Here is a 20,279-nt window from a genome sequence, read left to right on the forward strand (position 1 = left end):
GGAGGATACATAAGAGTATCCGTCTGTTTTCACGCTGCTGATAAAAACATACCCAAGACTGGGCAATTTACAAAAGAAAGGTTTCATGGACTTAACAGTTCCACGTGGCTAGGGAAGGCAAGGAGGAGCAAGTCACATCTTAAATGGATGGCAGCAGGCAAAGAGAGAGCTTGTGCAGGGGAACTCCCGTTTTTAAAACCATCAGATCTTGTAAGACTTATCCACTATCACAATAACAGCATGGGAAAGACCCACCCTCATGATTCAATTATCTCCCACCAGGTTCCCCCAACAACATGTGGGAATTCAAGATGAGATTTGGGTGAAGACACAGCCAAACCATATCAGTAAGGGATAGAAAGGAGCAGGACACAGTCAAATGATGTAAGCTGCTAACAGCCAGGAGAAGAGGGCTCCTTATGTGTCACCTCCATATGTTTTTAAAGCCATGCATTTAAGTTACACACTCTAGTAGGCAGAATAAGTCCTCCCAAAGACGTCCATGTCCTAATCCTCAGAACCTGTGAATATGTTAGCTGTGAATCTAACCTGTGAATAAGTTACATGACAAGGAGGAATTAAGGTTGCTGATAGAATTAAGCCTGCTAATCTGCTGACCTTTAAATAAGATTATCCAGGTGGGCCCAGTATAACAAGAGGGGTCTTTTAAAAAATGGAAAGAAGGGTCAGAGATTTGAAGATGCTGCATTGCTGCTGGCTTTGAAGATGAAGAGAACAAACCAAGGAATGCAGCCAGGCTCTAGAGGCTGGAAAAGGTAAGAAAAAATTTTCTCCTTGAGCTCCCAGAAGGAGCCACCCTTGCAGACATCTTGTCTTTAGCCCAGTGACACCCATTTCAGACTTTCAACCTCCAGAATTATACAATAATAAAGTTGTGGTTTGTTAAGCCACTGAGTTTGTAGTGACTTATTATAGCAATAATAGGAAACTGATACACACAGGGAGGCCAGAATCTCTGCTAATGGAGTTCCTAAAGGTCATTTGTAGTTTATTTAATGTGTGTGTGTGTGTTTTTGTTTTTTTTTTTTAACACTGATATATCCCAGGCACTGTGCTGAATGCTAAAGGCTCAATGATAACAACTCCTGCTCACGAGGAGCTCATAGCTGGCCAAACAGGCCTGCTACCTAGCAGGTATTCTGTATTCACTGAGTGGGTAGATGAATATTTAGACGGATGAATTGCCTGTAAGGCCCTCCATGACCTGATGCCCCACTACTTTACTAGCACAATCTTTTGTCTTTTTCCTCCTCATTCTTACTGCCCTTTGCTGTTCTTTGACCCCATTAAACTTGTTCCTGCCTCAGGGCTTTTGCACTTGCTGTTAACATCTTAGAATGTTCTTCTCCTAGATATTTGCACAATTTTTTGCATGATTTGAGGTATCTTCTCAATGTCATCTTGTCAGAGAGGCCCTGTTTAACTACACTATGTAAGACAGTACACCCCTCCTGCCACGGCCACATCACCTTCTAGATCCCTTACCTGGTTTTATTTTTCTCCATAACTGTTTATCACGTTATCTTTTTCTTTTTCTTTTTTTTTTTTTAAGATGGATTCTTGCTCGTCACCCAGGCTGGAGTGCAACGGAACGATCTCGGCTCACTGCAACCTCCGCCTCCCAGGTTCAAGCGATTCTCCTGCCTCAGCCTCCCAAGTAGCTGAGATTACAGGCACCCGCCACCACACCCAGCTAATTTTTTACTTTTAGTAGAGATGGGATTTTGCCATGTTGGCCAGGCTGGTCTCAAAATCCTGATCTCGTGATCTGCCCGCCTTGGCCTCCCAAAGTGTTGGGATTACAGGCGTGAGCCACTGTGCCCGGCCCACTTTTTCTTAAGGTGACTCTTCTGGCTAAGGGAGTGAGTGAGTCCTGAAATCCAGCCCACTCTCTGTTCCCAAAGCTGTACTCCTTAGCAGGGGTCTGAGTCTGGCTGGAGGGAAAGGCTTTTTCCAAATTCATACACTGTCACTGCATACTCCCTAAGCCTTGTGCCTTTTTGTAACTTGCAGAGACACCATACTGTTTACTAGCAGCTCTGTTTTTCTTCATCTAGTAGAATATAAATTCCTGGAAAGCAAAATCATTATCTTATTTGTTCACTTTTGCTTTCCTACTGCTTAGAACATCATCTGGCACATAGTAGGTATTCCACAAATATTTTTGTCTGGGTGGATGGATAGATGTATGGAGTTCGGAGAAACTTGCAAATAAACAGAAGTGCCAGTACAATGTGAGAGTCATGATGAGATTGTGGACAGGATACTGTGGGAGCTCAGAAGCAAGGCATCTAACCCTCTCTTGAGAGGCCATAAAAATGTGTTCCAAGCAAAAGTTTATTTGGATTTCCTTGCCTTAAATTTCACAGTTCCTGGGATAAGAATAGCTTGGAGATAATCACATTTGATTTGGGGTTGTAAGAGCCTAGAAAAACCCTCCATACTGCTTCCTCTATGCAATTTCTGCAATAGCAATGCTTGCCACCTCTACCTCCAGATCAGGGGAGGGAATGTGAATACACACAGTGGAAAAGCACTATCCACTTAGATTAGTGGGATTCCATTCCAGAGTTAGTGAACAAACCTAAAAGTGTATATACTACAACTAAAGCTCACATTTGGGGGACAGGGTTAACATGGCAAGGAAAGAAAATACCACAAAACTTAGAGTCTTCAATGTTCTGGCTGGACGGTGGCTGACACCTGTAATCCCGGCACTTTGGGAGGCTGAGGCAGGCAGATCACCTGAGGTCAGGAGTTCGAGACCAGCCTGGCCAACACAGTGAAACCCTGTCTCTACTAAAAATACAAAAACTAGGCAGACAGTAGTGGCACACGCCTGTAATCCCAGCTACTCGGGAGGCTGAGGCAGCAGAATTGCTTGAACCCGGGAGGCGGAGGTTGCACTGAGCCAATATCACACCACTGCACCCCAACCTGGGCCACAGAGTGAGACTCTGTCTCGAAAAAAAAGAAAACAAAAAGTCGCCAAAGTTATTTTATTTTGATTTATAATTTTTACAGATGCAGGCAACATACTTCTGGTCAGAGCTAATGAAATGGAGGCTGAATTAGAGCGTTGGCTTTAGGAATGGCAATTCAGTGCCTGTTCTGGTTCCACTTCCCTTCACAATTATCAGCAAAAGCAAAGGTTTAGAAAAGAGACATTACCTTTAATATACTTAGAAACAATCTCACAGCCATTTCCTAGAATGAAAGAACATTAAAACCTTTCAATTTGATGACCAACTTAATAAGGGGTAAGAGAAATAAATGTTGGAGAACAGGAAAGTTTCTTCCTTTTTACTCCCATACATGTTAAATACTGTTCATAGGGTCACAAAAATCGTTTACCCCTTACAGAAACCTGGAACCAGAAGGCGCTTCAGAAAGCAAGTGGTACAAATACTTTCACCGTATAGGCAAGAAAATTGGGACCCACTGGCCGTGACTCGGCCCAGGCTACAGCGTCAAAACCAGAAACTTGACATTCTGAAATCAAGTTCATTGCTGTCATCATTGTTCCATGCTGAGAGATTTCTTAGGAAAAAGAATAAAGTGGGGGAATCTTTCCAAAATTGTGACTATGGAGCTGGAAAGTACAGATTTAAATCTTGAGTTAACAGACCATACAGGTTTTACTTAAGAGATATTCAAGCAAACTCATTTAAATAACTCCTCCAACCTAACTCCAAAAAGGCTTTCTTGGCAGTCTTGGATCAACGGCAATTAAACTTCCATCCTAGAGCTGGAAATAACAAACACCAAACGTAAATACCATCTTTCACATTCTCAATGTTCTCTTTGTCTCTCTACCTAATCGGCTCTTTTCTGAAAACAACTGGGACACATTCACTCCAACTTGACTTGCCATAGGCCTAGTCTATGATAGGGTTCATAATAACATCCTTCAACACAGCGTTGCAAGAGCTGGCGCTGTTTGTTTGGGTATGGCCACAATTGCCTCTGCACTTTGTGTGTATTACACACACTGTGTATTCCATGCCACCAAGGGGTAAGATATGGCTGCATTATTTAGGGCTAAGTGCTAAATGTGCCCGACTCCCTCGCTGAACAGCTAACCATTAGCAGATCTAGTAGTCGATTTCTTACACTACTCACTTCCTGCAATCAGCTTTCCTAACCATGCCTAGCTCCAATCTTACTGGGTAACACAGACGGTGCCAGCACAGTCAACAGCCATATATAAGCCTTTCCTCTGGGGTCCATAAAAACAAAACTCCCTAAGAGCTGTGGGGGTGCACCGTAGCCAGGGATCGTCGCCGAATACAGCCCGCACACGTCGCAGCTTTAAATATGTAGGGCCGTGGGGCCCGGCGCTCCCTTCCATCCATGGACCGAATGTATCTTCTCTTCCTACTCCTTCACCTCCGAGGGGTAAGGTCTCGTGAGATACAATATGCAGAGGCCAGTTTTGGACCGAGCCGGAGGCTGTTCGCGTCTAGCCTGCGGGGACGGGAAAGCGGAGGGTACGGTAAGAACTGCTGTAGGGGCTAGCCAACAGGGACTCTCCGAACCGGAAGTGCCCCGCGTCGCCATGGCTACAAGCGCTCACTGCATAACCCGTAGCGTTCCGTTCCCATGGCAACGGTATTGTCTCGTTGGCCGGGACCTGGGTTGCGGAAGATTACTGGGGACCTCGCAGGCTGTGTAGCTTTCGCGAGGCAGCGCTTTGGCTCCCGGACCTAGGTGGGCCAGGGTCAGGAGGCCGACGCAGCGGGAGGAAGCCGCGCAGTCGGGCTCAGGGAGCTGGGAGGCTGGTTCCGGGGCGTGGTTTCCCCGCCTTGAGCCAGGTGCGCCTTGCGCACTCGCGCGTTCTCTTAGAGGCTCTAAAAGCTTGACCTGCGGCGTCAGGGCTTACAGAGTTACCGCGGAACCACAGCGGGAAAAGAGGAGCGATTCGTCCCGGAGGGGTTCAGGGCCGTATGGAACGTCTTAGGAACAGAGTCCGGGAGTTTGAGAGATCAGAACTCCTTGCTGTGGGCATAGTGTTTAAAGTAGAGGTTAAAAAGAGAAATTAGTGAGTCTCCCTTTCTGATTTTCGGATAATGGATGCTCTGGAGCCTGGGTCAGAAAGCCACTCAGGGCTCGGCGGGAATTAGTGATTCTGGAGGGTGAAAGGAGAGGCGACTTGGTGGATGTTAACGTTCAATAAATAACTGCGTTCGATTTGGATTTGATTTAAGCGGCTGGCATAGCCTTCCTTGAGAGTTGAATTTCACAAGTACTGTATTTAGAAATCACATTTTTCGTCATGTGCTTCCGAGGTTTCCCCCATCATCTAACAGCAACAACTAAAACAGACACATGAATTTCATTTTATTGTTTTATTTTGAGACGGAGTCTCGCTCTGTCGCCCAGGCTGGAGTGCAGTGGCGCGATCTCCGCCTCCCGGGTTCAAGCGATTCTTCTGCCTCAGCCTCCCGAGTAGCTGGAACTACAGGCGTGGACCACCACAGCCGACTAAATTTTGTATTTTTAATAGAGACGGGGTTTCACCATGTTGGCCAGGGTGGTCTCGAACTCCTGAACTCAGGTGATCCACCCGCCTCGGCTTCCCACAGTGCTGGGATTACAGGCATGAGCGTCTGTACCCACCTCTTGACCCCTTTACTAGAATCTGCTATTACTTAGTGAAATGACCCCAGGGGGAAAAAAAAAGCAGAATTAACCAATACACTGGCTGTGCTTTGTTTACCACTGAGAGTTGGTTGCTTTGCTTAAATCCATCACGCCATCAGACCTGCAAAAACAATATCTGAGTTAGGTAGGTGACCATAGTTTTGATGACCCAGGAACTGTAAATGTGCTTGCTTTGAGACATTAAAGTCCAGGGATTTTGGAGAAGTAGGGTGGAGTTGAAATTAGGGGAAAGACATTTAACTTAGACATTTAATTTGGCAAATGTGTTTTCCAGCGGTCTCCATATCTGAGTATGCGTAGTCTGTGGATTTAGGATGGGTTATATATTTGAGCAGTTTTAGTTTAATGTTAATAGCAAACCAGAGGGGGAAAATAGAACAGACACCCAGCCTTTTCTCTCAAAGCTGACCTTACCTGATTCTTGGTAGGAAGAAGATGCAAGTCAGCCCCATCCGTATCCCAACTGTTAGCAATGACATCGACTGGGATTTCTGCTTCCGTATGTAAGTATCACAGAATTTTGACATCACAGGTGCTCACTGGGCTGAAACACTGGGACCTCCTGCTTAAGGCAAGCCTGGGTGAGGAGCTTTGCATGAACATTATATAAAAGAGAAGTGTTCACGACCAGCCTGGCCAACATGGTGAAACCCCGTCTCTACTGAAAATACAAAAATTAGCTGGGCTAATCCCAGCTGTAATCCCAGCTACTTGGGAGGCTGAGGCAGGAGAATAGCTTGAACCCAGAGGCAGAGGTTGCGGTGGGCTGAGATTGCGCCACTGCACTCCAGTCTGGGGGATAGAGACCCTGTCTCAAAAAAAAAAAAAAAAAAAAAAAAAAAAAAAAAAAAAAAAAAAAGAAGGTTGTGTTTCTGTGATGTGCTTTAATAATGATTCTGCTATAATATCTATTTGTATTTACAACCTATGCATGATAGAAGATTGTTTTCTCCCAACTTAAGGAAATTTTAGAAGTTTTTAAAATAAAAATAGATTAGTTATAACAAGATTGGCAAAGTTGTAGAGAGTTAGCTATAACAAAGTTAATGAGAAAATTAAGTTTTACGAAATAGAGTAAATAAAACTTTCATATCATCTAATACTTATTGAGCACATACTATGTGCCAGGCTCTGTTCTAAGTACCTTAAACATCTTAGCTGATTTAATCCCCCCGAGCCCTGTGAAGGAGGTACTGTTATTGGTACATTTTATAGATGAGTATGAATCAAAGAGATGTTAGGGAGTTTGCCCAAAGTTGCAAAGCTACTAAGTGGTATTTAAACTGGGCATTCTGACTCAAGAATCCATTCTTGTTTTGTTTTGTTTTTAGAGACAGTCTTGCTCTGTCACCCAGGCTGGAGTGCAGTGGTGCAATCACGGCTCACTGCAGCCTTGGCCTCTCGGGCTCAAGAGATCCTCCCACCTCAGCCTCCTGAGTAGCTGGGACTACAGGCACACACCACCATACCTGGCTAATTTTTACATTTTTGTAGAGATGGGTTCTCATTATGTTACCTAGGCTGGTCTTGAACTCCTGGGCTCAAGTGATCCTCCTGCCTCAGCCTCTCAAAGTGCTGGGATTATAGGCATGAGCCACTGTGCCCAGGTAGAGTCCATTCTTTAACCATTCTCTATACCAGGGTTTCTCAGTCTCTGCACTATTGACATTGGGGTTGTATAACTGTTTGTTGTGGAGGGTTGTCCTATATATTGTAGGATTTTTAGCAGCATCCCTGGCTACTATCCACTAGATGCCAGTAGCACTAGCTCCAGTTGTGACAAGCAAAAATATTTCTAGATGCTGCCAGATTTCCCCTCGGGGCAAAGTCATCCTTAGTTGGGAACCATTGCTCTATATCAGTGCCATCAAATCGAAATATAATGCAAGCCACATATGTAATTTAAAATTTTCTGCTACCCATATTAAAAGGTGAAATGAGACACATGAATTTAATTTCAATACTATATTTTATTTCAATATATACAAAATACGCTAAAATTATTAATGAAATACTTTATCTTTTTATACTCTTTAAAATACTACTAGCACATATTTTACATTTACAGCACATCTCAATTCAGACTAGCAATATTTCATGTGCTTGATAGCCACATGTGGCTAGTAGTTACCATGTTGGATAGCATTTTTTTTTTTTGAGACAGAGTTGTGGAGCACCAGATTCTGTCGCTGTTTGGGGCACCCCTATGTAACCTGCCACAATCCCTGGTGGACTGAACAAAGGAGGGGTGAACGTGGGAATAAAAGACAAGAGACAAAAGAGTATATTTGGAAGAAGGGGTCAGGGGGCACCTTGCCTCTAGTGGACAAAGGCCCTGAGCTGTACACAGCCCTCTGTATTTATTAGGCAAAAGAGATGGTGAGAAGGGGGATGGAAGAAGGGGTCAGCTGTTTAGTCCAGAGTAGGCTTGCAAGACTTCATTCCTCAAACAATAGGCTCTAGATGTCACAGTAGATAACCTCAGCGCTAGGGAGTGATTGCCTCCAGCAAACCTTCTGTCGGCAGGAGCACTCGTGAGTTTGCTCACATTCTGCATTCATGATAAACAGTTTGCTGTTTGATCATATCATCTCCAGTGGAATGCTGAGTTGGTCACATCCCATGGGCCTTTGGCTCCCTGCACAGAGTCTTGCTCTGTCACCCAGGCTGGAGCATAGTGGTGTGATCTCAGCTCACTGCACCCTTTGCCTCCTAGATTCAAGCCATTCTCATGCCTCAGCCTCCTGAGTAGCTGGGATTACAGTCTCATTGTGGTATTTTTTAGGAGATACAGGGTTCCACCATGTTGTCCAGGCTGGTCTCGAACTCCTGACCGCAAGTGATCCACGCACCTCAGCCTTCCAAAGTGCTGGGATTAGAGGTGTGAGCCACTGTGCCTGGCCTGGATAGCATAAGTTTAAATTCATAAAATATCTTAAGGTTAAGGGTTATATGACTGTAAAAACTGAAGTTCATAAAAATGTTAAGTTCACAGTAAAATATCTGGGAAATAATCAGATAATTTATATTGAACATTACTAATCAGAATTCCTATTTATGATGGTAACATATGGAATAAGTTATAAACCTGGCAAGGCAGACCTTCCATTCAACCTCCTATTCTTTTTATTCTGACCATCCTTTGAGATGTCTGACTGGTCAGGATTCTCCAGCCATCTTTCTCACCTTTTATAACATGATGTTCAAAGCTGGTTCAGGGATTTATATTCTCAAATCATTTGTCAAGACCTCAATGTTTCTCATTCCTTTGAAGTCCTTGAGGTTGAAGCTTGCCACCTTTGGTCTTACCTTAATGTTATTCAAGGCTTAATTTAAAATATTTCAGGCTTATAATTTTTAATATCCATAATTAGCAATCTGGTGACTCCAATAGATTTAACTTCTGCTCTAGGTCTGTGAAATATGCAGCTTAAGCAAAATTTTCTATTGAGGTATGATCTCTTTTTTTTTTTTAACTGCTCCTTGCAGAACAGGGCTAGCTCATAGGCAGCATGCCCAGAGTCAGCCGACTTATGATCTCTTGCCACAGATTTCCTCTTTTCTCAATATTTTTCAAACATTCTAAAAACTGCACATTCTTTTCTCATTCATTTGTTCATCATTTAACAGGCCATTATTTGTTTTTACTATGAGCCAGATATCAGGTTTTCAGAAACAAATGAGGCTCAGCCCCTGCCGTGTTGGAGTTTACTTTGCCAGGAGGCAAAGAAGACTCAGAAACAAACCAAAGAAACAACAATAAAAAAAATCAAACAACAATAAAAAAAAAAAAATCACAGTGTACTAGCAGTTTGGGGGAAATTTTTGAAAGCCCTTTGGAGGCTGCCTTTATTGCTACTCCGGTGAAAGACTTCCAGGAGTGATGACATCTGAATTGCGTCTTGAAGGAGGAGTATGGAATTCACCAGGCAGAGAAAAGGAAGTTTATCATCTGTCTTCTGATCAGGTCACATTGCCAACCTTCCCTGGCTGTCCCATCAAGTTAGCTTGTCTACTGAAAGCACACTTGTCTGTGGGCAGAAGGCAAGCCTGCCTGCGCTTGGGCCTCAAGAAATGTTGCTTCCCTATCTACACAACCTGGTTTGCCCACGTGCCTCTTGATAAGTTAATTAGAATAGGACTCTAGAAGGATATTAGCATGTCATTTTTCAAACCTGGTGTAAAAGATTACAGTTGGCATACAGCTCTTAAAGTTGGCAAGGACCCAAAGAGTGAGCAGCAGCAGCAAAAAAAAAAAAAAAAAAAAAAAAAAAAAAAAAGGTTACACTTGGCAGTTATTTTCTTTTTGTGCTTTTCTGATTTTTTTTTATTTAAACATTGAACATTCACTCTTTAAGCTTTTTGTGCTTTTCTGAATTTTCTTTTTATTTAAACATTGAACATTCACTAAGCAATCAGTGGAAAAGAAAAGTAAATTTTATTTTAAAAACTACTCAGTGGCTGAACTTTTGAGTTATTGTGAGTATAAAGATGAGTCCTTTGGGAGACTTATTTACACTTAAAATTTCTACTGTTGCTCCTAAGATCTCAAAATTCTGTTTCCTCTGTAGCACTTTATTGATTTTTCTGGTGATGTTAGGATATAGTTCTTTTTAACACAACTAAGGATATTTCTCCTCTGAATCTGCACTTGATATAGTGTGGGGTTCCCTCCCTGTCTCTGGTGGGACCCATGTCCTCTTTTCTTGGCCACCACATGTTGAAGCTTTTAAGATATGAGAAAGAAGACGTGCAAAGTCCAGCCTCAAAATGTTGGTTTCCTTTCCCTTATTTCATTATATCCATTTTCTTTCCTTGTTTGGATCAGAATTTTAGAACACAGATATTCCTCGGGATCCTCCAGTTCAACACCCTCATTTGTAGAAGCAGCAGCCCTGTCCTGGAGCTAATGATATACTAGTAGCTAACATGAAAGGAACACTTAGTGAATGCCACACACTGTGCTAACTGATTTATGAGTATTATTTCATTTAATCCCATAACCTCATGAAGTAGGCATCCATATTCTCATTTTACAGAGAAGTAAAGTAATAACTTGGTGAGGGTCATGTGATTAGTAAGCAGCAGAGCTGTACCTCTATAAATCAGCTTCATCCGAACCACCACGTTGCTGCCTTAATGCTAGGCTTTGAGGGCAACATGAGTTTACTGCCTAGCTTTATTCCTTCAGGTTTATGTTAGAAATCATGTCCCTATCCCCTAGCTGGGAGAACTGTGCCCTTCAATTTTACCTCGTTTGAGATGGCAAAGGTTAAATCCTGAATCCCTGCCTTTCTCATACCTACAGGTCACAGCAAACCGAGATCCCAGCTCACCAGCAGACAGATGAGTTGTATCCCACTGGTGGGTGTGGAGAGAGTGAAGAGGAAACTAAAGCTAAAGAGGAGGAGAAGGTCATAGACTGTATGTCTCATCCCAAAGAGAAATTAGCCCAATCCCAGAAGAAAGTAGCTCAGCTGATTAAGGAAAAAATGGTAAAACAAAAAACTCACTAAAATTTTCTTTCCATTTGAAAATATGTTCCTGATTAGAGAAGCTTTGCCTTCGATGCAGATTGAAGCATATGAAATAGAGGAAGGTGTCATATTTCTCTGTAAGTAGCAGAAAACAAAGCAGAGCCTACTTAGGTAGCCAGCCCACCTTCTGGTTCCATGCATGGTTCATTGTCTGTCCCTCCTTTGTATTTGTAGAAATGCTCCTAGGAGCATTTCTGCTCCTAGCTTTAAACTAAAAATTAGGCCAGGTGCAGTGGCTCATGCGTGTAATCCCAACACCTTGGGAAACTGAGGTGGGAGGATCTCTTGAGGCCAGCGTGAGTAACATAGTGAGACCCTGTCTCTACAAAAAAAATTAAAAATCAGTCAGGCATGGTGGAGGGAGCCTGTAGTCCCAGCTACTTGGGAAGCTGAGACAGGATAGCAGCTTGTGCCCAGGAAATTGAGGCCACAGGGAGCCCGTGATTGTGCCACTGCACTACAGCTTGGGTAACAGAATGAGACCATGTCTCTAAAAAAATAAAATAAAAATTTGAAAAACCTAAAAATTATCATTTGGTTATTTTTGTTGCTGTTACCTTTAACTTAAAATTAAAAAAAAAAAAAATAGCTGGGCGTGGTGGCTCACACCTGTAATCCCAGCACTTTGGGAGGCCAAGCCTGGTGGATCACCTGATGTCAGGAGTTCAAGACCAGCCTGGCCAACATGGTGAAACCCCGTCTCTACTAAAAATACAAAAATTAGCCGGGCGTGGTGGCGCATGCCTGTAATCCCAGCTACTTGGGAGGCTGAGACAGGAGAATTGCTGGAACCCAGGAGGCAGAGGTTGCGGTGAGCTGAGATCACGCCATTGCATCCTAGCCCGGGCCGACAGCAGCTAGACTGTCTCAAAAAAAAAAAATAAAATAAAAAATATATATATATATATATATATATACACACACACACACATATATATACATATATATGTATATATACAAATACATACGTACATATATATGTGTATATATGTGTGTGTGTGTGTATGTGTGTGTGTGTGTATGTGTGTGTGTGTATATATATATATATATATATATCTCCATCCTGGAAGGTTTCAGGATGCTATCTCTTAGGTAACAAAAAGGCTGGGATAGTAAGGCAGGAGGTTGAGAACAGGTAGTCAGGCAGGTCTAAGCTCTGGCCTGGAAAGGATATGGGTAAGATGCCCTTGGTTACAGTGGAATCATAAACAAACCAAAGGGCCAGAAACAGGAGGTAGCAGTGGAGGTCAAAGATTCCACGTATGCATTTCTAAGAGCAAGTCAAAGACTTGAGTCAAAGATCTCAGAGCAGGTTTGTAAGCATGAGTATTCAAAATCCAGGAAACTGAGACAGCAAGACATCGACTCTCATTATTAGAACACAGGCACCAGCCTGCTTCCAGAGCATGATTTATCAACAGAAGAGTTTGTACCTTGACTTCCTGGCTCCTCCTAGCCAAGGGGAAAAAAGTAATCTAGAGAGGTTTCATTTTCTATCATTTGCCTCTGAAGTATCTCTCTAGATGGATATTTGTAAATTTATCTCTGTAAATGACCCAAGGACCTTGCAAAGGACAGTCATCCTGGCCTGGACCCATTAGTGATTAACAAATCCAGGCTAGAAGGATCATTTCTAAAAACACACAAGTACCATCTGCCATGGAGTGTAAGTGGGGGTTTTCAAGGCTTGAAAACTCCTTGGCCAGATTGGATAATGACAAAGATTTAGATCTTAGGAGAGAAATCTAACTCAAATCCCAAACTCATCAAATTGTATACAGTGAACAGGTACAGTTCTTTGTATATCAATTATAGCTCAATAACGCTGTTTGTGTTTTTTTTTTAATCAAACCCAACCTAGTACTCCTAGCCCTGAAGGGCAGGGGATGCCACGTCAGCAGCAGTAGTGCTGGGATGACATCTGGAGCCCGTACTGGTTGTCCCAGTTTCTCCAAGTCAAGGAGTTCGAGGATGAATATACAATGTCCAGAGCCAAAGCTTTGGTCTCTCATTCCAGTGATTTTTTCATGGCATGATGCTTCTTCCTCAAAAGAGAACTTAGTATTTGCTGTGGTCAGCCCATGGTGAACTCTAAAAAATGCTGACTAAATGGATGTTTTGGAAGCATCAGGGGACGTTTCCTTCTACCATTGCTTGCTTCTGTATATTTGAGCAGGGGGCAGGTAAAACATGAAGTTGGGTAGGAGATAGGAATCAGGAAGGAGTGTATTCCTTGGAATCACCTATGGTACTGCTGTATCTTATCTAACATTACTCTTTAAATGGGTTACTTTGGTTACCTGTACATTATTCTTCAAATGGGTTACACTTAGATCTGACCTAACAACACTGAATCATTTGGACACTATTTTTTTTCCTTACAGTAACTCCATGAGGTAGATGATACAGGTTTCCAAATCTCAGAAAAGGAAGCTGAGATCAAAGTGGCCTGCCCCAAAGCAACACAATCAGTAAACAAACATTAGAACCAGGGCTGAAACTTTAGGTTTTTCGTTCCTTGAAGTGGTATTTTCACTTTACCAGGAAAAAAATGCCTGACCCTATCGACTGGTTCAGCCAATAATGGCTGTGTTTGTAAAGTCACTGAAATATATGACTTGAAGATACAGTTCAGTGATTTCTTAGAGAGCTCTACCTGTCACTTCTATAGGGGTAGAGGATTATTTTCCCCAACCCATCTTTAACCTTGCTAATAAATGATTCATTCAGCAAATATTGAATGTGTTACACCTGTGTGTACTGGGCAGATAACAGCGAACATGAGGAATAAACTTCTGTCCTCAAGGGACTTATCTTCTATTTGGGGAGATAATAGACAAACAAAAGTAATAGCTAATACAATATTAGATAGAAGTAAGTGCTGTGAAGAAAAAGTAAAATAGGTAATGGGATACTGAGTGATGAAGTGGCGTCTATTTTAGATAAGGTGGCCAAAAAAGCCCTGTTGATAAGAAAAGTGAAAATGAAATGAGAAAGTGAATGACATGGAAGAGTGTCCCGAGCAGTGGGAGCAGCACGTGCACAGCCCTACATTGGAAGTTAGTTGGTGATGTTCAGGAACTGCTGGTCAGTGTAGTTCTAGCAGACAGAGTAGGAGGAAAGGGTGGTAGAAAATGAAGTCCAGAGGTGATTGGGGTTGGGTCAGATTATGCAGAGCCTTGGAAGCCATGGTGAGGACTTTGAATTGTATTAAGAAGAAAAAGCGGGAAGCTGTTGGAGGATTTTGAACAGAAAAGTCATGATCTAATTTATATCTTAAGATATAAACACATAAAATATGTTTTAAAATCCATAAGTTTCTAATAATAATAACAAGCTATTTGATCACAATTAGAGGATGCTAGTGAACAATTCATTTTTCTGAAAGCTAGTAAAGAAAGGACAAGAATAAACCATGTGTCCTGCCTTTCCAACATGAACTGTACTATTGGGTAACCAAACAGTAAAGGAGGAGAAATTTTCCTTACAGAATTATTCCAGCTAATGTATGAAGAAGGAATGCTAGAATTAGTATATTTGCATTTTATAATCTTCTGTTAATTTTCCATGTAGTTTTCCTAATATCAGAGAAAAAAAAAGAAAAAACAACCAGATAGTAGATGTATTCTGCTGGAAGAACATACCAGTAGCCATGAAGTCGTTTTGTAAAAAAAAGAATTCAAAGCTGAAATTAACCAAACTTCTAAACCCAACTACTAATATAAAGGCAGAACGGAGAATGAAGGGACATGATGAGACACCATGAGGATGCAGTCATCAAAATTTATGTCTGTGGGAAATACTAGACCAAATGACTCAGCTTTTTCAAATAATTTGTAAGAAAAAGAATTAGAGATGGAAAAGTAACCCATAGATGAAAAGAGACTGATCTCACAATGTGGACAGTCAAACAAATTATTTAAAAAATTCAATTTCTGTGATTAGATATTTGATTTTAAGGAATTATTGTTAATATTTTGGTGAGATAATGATTTTGTGGTTATGTTTCTAAGTCCATATCTTTTAGAGGTATTTATGAAATGTTTACAGAGGCAACAATGGAATGTCTGATTTGCTTCAATTTAAGGTGAGGATGGGTGGATGGGGGGTCTAGATATGAAACAAGATTGGCCAGGAGTAGATCACTGATCACGCTACATATTCATTTTTCATGCTGTCTATTTTGTATATTAATAAAGTTTTTCATGATAAAAGGTTAAAAGAAGTCACTCTGGCTATTATGTAGAAAGTAGACTGTCGGGGCCAGAGAGGAAGCAGTTGGAAGGGGCTGCTGTGGCCAGCCAGGTCAAAGGTGAGGGTGGCCTGGACTAGGTACTCATGGCAGAAATGAGGAGAAGAGCTTGGTTTTAGGATTTAGGGGGAATGTGGATCCAACCAGACCTGATGGATTAGACACAGGATGAGAAGGAAAGAGAAGAGAAAAAAGATGACAGGTGAATTCAGTCCTGTGTTCCAGTGATAAGTCCATGGGGTAGAGACTTCTCTTCCTTTCCAAAAAGTATAATCACTTCTGTACTCTACAGAATACTCAAGCAAACAAGGAGCTGATTCGATGTGTCATCCTTTCTCGGATTATTTTTGGGGACCATCACTGGAAATGTGCACGAGCTCTGGCCAACCTAGCTTATGGCTACTTGACACTGAGAGGTACTTGGTTTTCCCAGCTGGGTTTGGGTGGCCAGCCTCTGAAGGCTGAACTGAGCCCACACAACCTCAGTGAGGATGGGCATGACTAGGAGGGCCCCTTCTTGCCCCTAGCTCACACGTTATCAGGAAGGAAAGTCCATGGATGAGGGAGACAGTGTGGCAAGGATCTTAGTAATAAAGATAATAATGATGATGACAGTTATTGAGTATTTAGCATGTGCCAAACTGGTCTCATTAGTCCTCACAATATTCCAGGGAGGGAGATACTATTATTATCCTCAGTTTATGGATGAGGATGCTGGGGCACAGTGGGCAAAGGGCAGTATCAGGGGTTCCAGCCAGAGGACAGTAGGGGAAGGACAGACAGGGATGTACACCTCAGCATCAGAGAGGCAGACCCAGTAATGGGACTTGAATTCCAAAGGTAGAACTCAAGTTCCTGGAAGGTTTGGCTTAGTACAGGTAGGGCCCTCATCCTAGAGAAATGGTACTTCGGGAAGGTACTCTAGTATAAGAGAATAAGACAGGAATCTATTTGCTAAAACTGAACCCAAGTGAAAGTTCCTTGAGAGTAGAAAGTTTGAGGTAGAGGCTGAATAAATATTGGGTGATACACTGAGGCGAGAGTGCATTTCAGGAACCAGGGACATAGCCAGCTCAAGACTCTCTGTTCCTTGACCAGCCATGTCCCCCTGTGTGGACTGCATACATTTCCACCATGGAACTCATTGTACTGTGCTCATATATGATTTAAATGATTCTGCCTCTGACATAGAAGCTCCCTCAGGGCAGGGACTGGTCTCATTTGATCTAGAACAGTCCTTTGTACACAATATGGATCGGCATATTACTGCTTATGAACTGAGCTGCTGGCCTAGGGGTTGTTCAAGGACCTCTGGGACCTCAGTCTGAAGTGGGGCCTAACTTGTAATACAAATTAAATGCTTTATGGGCTTAAGTGATTTGAAGGCTACAGGAAAAGGGAAGCAATATATTTAGGCCATAATGAGGCTAGATATCAGAAAGCAAAGCTTTTGAAAAAATTAAAATTGAGTTCACTTCTCAGTTATTGATCTCAGAATATATTCTCCTCAGGGCTCTATAGGCCCTTTTACACCCATTTGTTTTTAATGCAACTTTAGATTCATTTATTGATGTGGCAAGATCATGGGTAGCTGAGATCACAGCATTAGGACAGTGATGCTGTGGGTCACATTGGGGGCACAGTGAGGCCCTTTTATGTTTTAAGAACACGTGTTGTGTTCTGAAAGAAGGTGCTATGGCTAGGGAGAGGAGAATGTCCTTATGTACTGGCAGAGCAGGCAGCCACCTCTATGAGATTTGAGAGTGACCAGGAAGCATCTTCCCCTAGTGGCGTTCTGTGCTTCCTTACTTGGAATCTCTCTATTCCCATCAGACTGATTTTTTCAAAAACTTACTGCCTTCATGATAAGAGTCAAATTTAGGGATTTACTACTTCAGTACTTATAGAGTTCTTGTTATAAGCCTTGTGGTACTTGCACTCAGTGCTGGGGATACATAAATGAATATTGGTGGTCCCTATGCTCTAGGAGCATACAGGGGTCTTATGATAGGTACCATTCTAGAGGTAGGAACAAAATTCTGGGGAGTGCAAATGAGGCAGTTCAGTGGTTTTGCCATTGAGGAAAGTCAGAGAAGGCTGCAGAGAGAAAGTGATATTTGTCCTGTCTTTGAAGAATGAGAATAGGTTTATCAAGTAGATTTTTTTACTTTTTATATTTTTATTTTTGTAGAGATAAGGTCTTTCTATGTTGCCCAGGCTGATCCCAAACTCCTGGCCTCAAGTGATCCTCCCACCTCAGCCTCCCAAAGTGCTGGGATTATAGGTGTGAGCCATGGCACCTGGCCCCAAGTAGTTTTTGAGGGGAGAAGTAGAGAGTACAAAGTTGGTCCTTTATATATGTTGATCTAAGGCATAGGAAGTGAGAGGAGGGCACTCTGTACAAAACTCCTTACACAGAATATTGTAGCTTCTCTGTAGATCCAGGGGGTTAAGGTAGGACAGAAGACACCTTAGGACAGACAGCTCATGCTTGGAAGTGGGACTGAAAAGGTAATTTGGGCCCAGATATCAGGCAGTGTGGAGAGTTATTAAAAGGTTTGAAGTGAGGTGGTAACAATCAAGCTTGTGTTATAAAATGAGAGACTCCAGGATGGGTTGGACTGGGGAGAGAAAGAAGAGGTGAAGACCAGTTAGGCCGTTATCCTGCCCAGATCAGAGTCGATGAGGGCATTGGGTATGGCAGTTGGAATGAAGAAAAGATAACCTAAAATGTAGAACTGGTGACATTTAGTGCCCCATTCAGTATGGAGTGGGAAGGACAGGGAAGAATCGAAGTTGAAGCAGGCATGGCCTGGACAATTAGCTGAAATCGAGAATGAAAGGGAAAGACCAAGTGGTGGGGTGTATTAGTCTGTTCTCATGCTGCTAATAAAGACATACCCAAACTGGGTAATTTATAAAGAAAAAGAAGTTTATGGATTCACAGTTTCACATGGCTTTTGAGGCCTCACAATCATGACGGAAAGCCAAGGAGGAGCAAAGGCACATCTAACATGGCGGCTGGCAAGAGATCATGCAGGGGAACTGCCCTTTGTAAAACCATCAGATCTTGTGACATTTATTCACTATCACCAGAACAGCATGGGAAAACCCTGCCCCTATGATTAAATTACCTCCCACCGGGACCCTCCCATGACAAGTGGGGATTATGGGAGCTACAATTCATGATGAGATTTGGGTGAGGACACAGCTAAACCATATCATGGAGGAAGACGGAAGAAGCTACTGAGTTTGGTTTCTGACAGGCTGGATCACATCTGTGTTGAAATGTTCACTAGGCAACTGAAAGCAGGTCTAGAGCTCAGGAAAGATGTTAGTCTGGGAGAGACGAGCACACAGGAGCAAGTTGAGGCCATAGGAGTGGATGAGCTTGATCAGAAGTAGTGTGTAGTGGCTGGGTGTGGTGACTCATACATGTAAGCCCAGCACTTTGGGAGGCTGAGGCGAGTGGATCACTTGAGGTCAGGAGTTGGAGACCAGCTTGGTCAACATGGTGAAACCCCGTCTCTACTAAAAATACAAAAATTAGCCAAGTGTAGTGGTGCGTGCCTGTAATCCTAGCTACTCGGGAGGCTGAGGCAGGAGAATTGCTTGAACCAGGAGGTGGAGGTGGAAGTGAGCTGAGATCGCACCACTGCACTCCAGCCTGGACGACAAAGCGAGACTCTGTAGTAGTGTGTAGAAAGAGAGGGGAAGAGAATAGAGGACTGAAGACTGGAGAGCAAGAGCTTTAAGAATGGGTAGGGTAAAGAGGGGCCAGCAAAGAAAATAGAAGACTCAGGAGGACCCGTGTCATCAAAGCCAAGGGAGGAGAGAGGGTTTTGAAAAGAAGTGCAACAGTGGTTTCAACAGTTCAGATGGTAGAGGAAGGTCAAATAAGGTAATGGCTGAGGAGAGACCCATGGATTTGGCAGTTGGTAGGTCTTTGCAACTTGGTTTGGTAGAGACAAGTACACTCCTTGGGCCCTGGGAGAGCCCAGATTCACAGAGACTAGCTAAGAGTCTTTCACTGGAATTCAAACTTGAGGTGATGAACTTGAACTGAAGAGGAAGGCATTTGAGAGGGAGATTTCTCTGAAACTAGGCAAGCCCAGATGCTGCCCTCTCTGTCTTGCCTTGAAGATGACTAGGGTAGGTCTAGAAGGAGGTTGGCCTAGATCTTCTGAAATCAACCCCTTCCATAATAAGCCACAAACTGCCTTTGAGTTTTACTTTTCCAATTAGATTCCAAGTTAAGTCAAGATAAGTGAACAGGTTATACCAGAAAACGTGGTGATAAATCCTTTTCTCCCAGACAGTTTTTCCTGCTGCATGAATAGAGAACTACGTTGGGGCAATAAGTTGGAGGAGACACAAGTTTTCCTGTACGAGAGACTTTTTTGTTTGTTTTTCCTAGATGGGCAAAGCAGCTTGCTGGTCAGATGAAGTGTCCACATGGTATAGTGGAGCCTAGACTTGAACCCAGATTTTCTGATACCAGCCTAGATTTTTTTTTAGAATAGGTTGTGACTGTAAGCTTTCTTTGAGAATAGCCCAGTGCCTCTTATTTCAGTCATATTTTGCTTTCTTCACTTAAGCTTTTATTTCAGTTTCTTCACTTCAGCTTTTTTAGTGTCTGGTCCATGGAATAAGTAAGGCTTTGAAAAATGGCAGATCTTCAAGAGAGATGAAGTGCTTGCTCAGCTCCACTCAGTGTTGTCATTCATCCTCTAACTGCTTTAAAGTGGACAGAATATATAAGCTGGCCTCCTGTGTAGGCAGATGTGTGTGTCTATGTATGTTCA

General features: G+C 42.7%; 1 protein-coding gene across 7 annotated transcripts in view; it reads left to right on the forward strand.

Annotated features, from left to right (window-relative positions):
• Positions 1-3,013: 3,013 nt before the first annotated feature.
• The window catches only part of TTC23L (tetratricopeptide repeat domain 23 like), a 62,697-nt gene continuing 45,431 nt past the window's right edge, over positions 3,014-20,279 (forward strand). For 3 of the 7 annotated variants that reach the window (XR_008525208.2, XR_008525209.2, XM_054555462.1), the window contains exons 1-4: positions 4,656-4,835; positions 6,114-6,188; positions 10,994-11,180; positions 15,767-15,890. Coding sequence is in view for 5 of the 7 variants with exons in the window: in XM_054555462.1 (XP_054411437.1) it covers positions 6,121-6,188; positions 10,994-11,180; positions 15,767-15,890 (379 nt within the window). In the remaining 2 variants the exon portion in view is untranslated. The other 4 variants (XM_054555465.2, XM_054555463.1, XM_054555464.1 and 1 more) reach the window with 4 other exon arrangements.

This window comes from Pongo abelii, chromosome 4 (assembly GCF_028885655.2).
Source record: "Pongo abelii isolate AG06213 chromosome 4, NHGRI_mPonAbe1-v2.0_pri, whole genome shotgun sequence".
Lineage (NCBI taxonomy): Eukaryota > Metazoa > Chordata > Mammalia > Primates > Hominidae > Pongo > Pongo abelii.